Source organism: Penaeus monodon, chromosome 19 (assembly GCF_015228065.2).
Source record: "Penaeus monodon isolate SGIC_2016 chromosome 19, NSTDA_Pmon_1, whole genome shotgun sequence".
Classification (NCBI taxonomy): Eukaryota; Metazoa; Arthropoda; class Malacostraca; order Decapoda; family Penaeidae; genus Penaeus; species Penaeus monodon.
In genome coordinates, this window is record NC_051404.1 from 1,732,934 (window position 1) to 1,733,544 (window position 611).

The window sequence follows — 611 nt, forward strand, 5'->3', positions numbered from 1 at the left end:
CGAAGGTCGCGCATTCTGGCCTCGCGCACCGCCTCACCTGTTTGCCGTTGGGATCGAAGTACCTGTAGGAGCCGACGACAGCTCCCGTGGGCTGACGGACTTCCACCTTCGCGATGCCGTCCCCTGTGTTGTAGCCGTAGTTGTAGGGTCCGCCCGCCCTCCCCACGGCATACGCCCCTCGCTCTTGGGGCGCCGCTGCATACACCACGCCCCCAGAACCTACTCGGTTCAGCTGACCAGCCGCCCTGGTTCGCCCTAGCACGCTGCACAGGGCGGTTAGTAAGAAGACCTGGTGGGTGGAGGTGATACGGAAGAGATAATGATAATAATGATGATATTTTTGGGTGTAGGGAAACAAGGGAGCGCGGTGAGATTTGTGGTATTTGTGCTGGTAATTATGGTGATCAATATTTTTTACTTTATTTATTTAAAGATATGAAAGGAATATGTCTGTGGCAGTGGTTCTTGACCTTTTTTTTAACTACCGCGCTCCCATTAGGACTTTGCCCTTGCCTCCACCCCCCCCCCCCTACCCTTTGTATCTACGAATAAAGTTCCGTCCTAGATTTAAGCAATTGCGTATATGTTCATAGTCTTTTTTATAGAGTAGG

General features: G+C 51.9%; 1 protein-coding gene across 1 annotated transcript in view; it reads right to left on the reverse strand.

Moving 5' to 3' along the window:
- The window catches only part of LOC119584948 (RNA polymerase II degradation factor 1-like), a gene marked incomplete in the record, with an annotated part of 7,747 nt that overhangs the window by 4,125 nt on the left and 3,011 nt on the right, over nt 1–611 (reverse strand). The window contains 1 exon segment of the mRNA XM_037933545.1: nt 38–289. Within this exon segment, the coding sequence (XP_037789473.1) occupies nt 38–289 (252 nt within the window).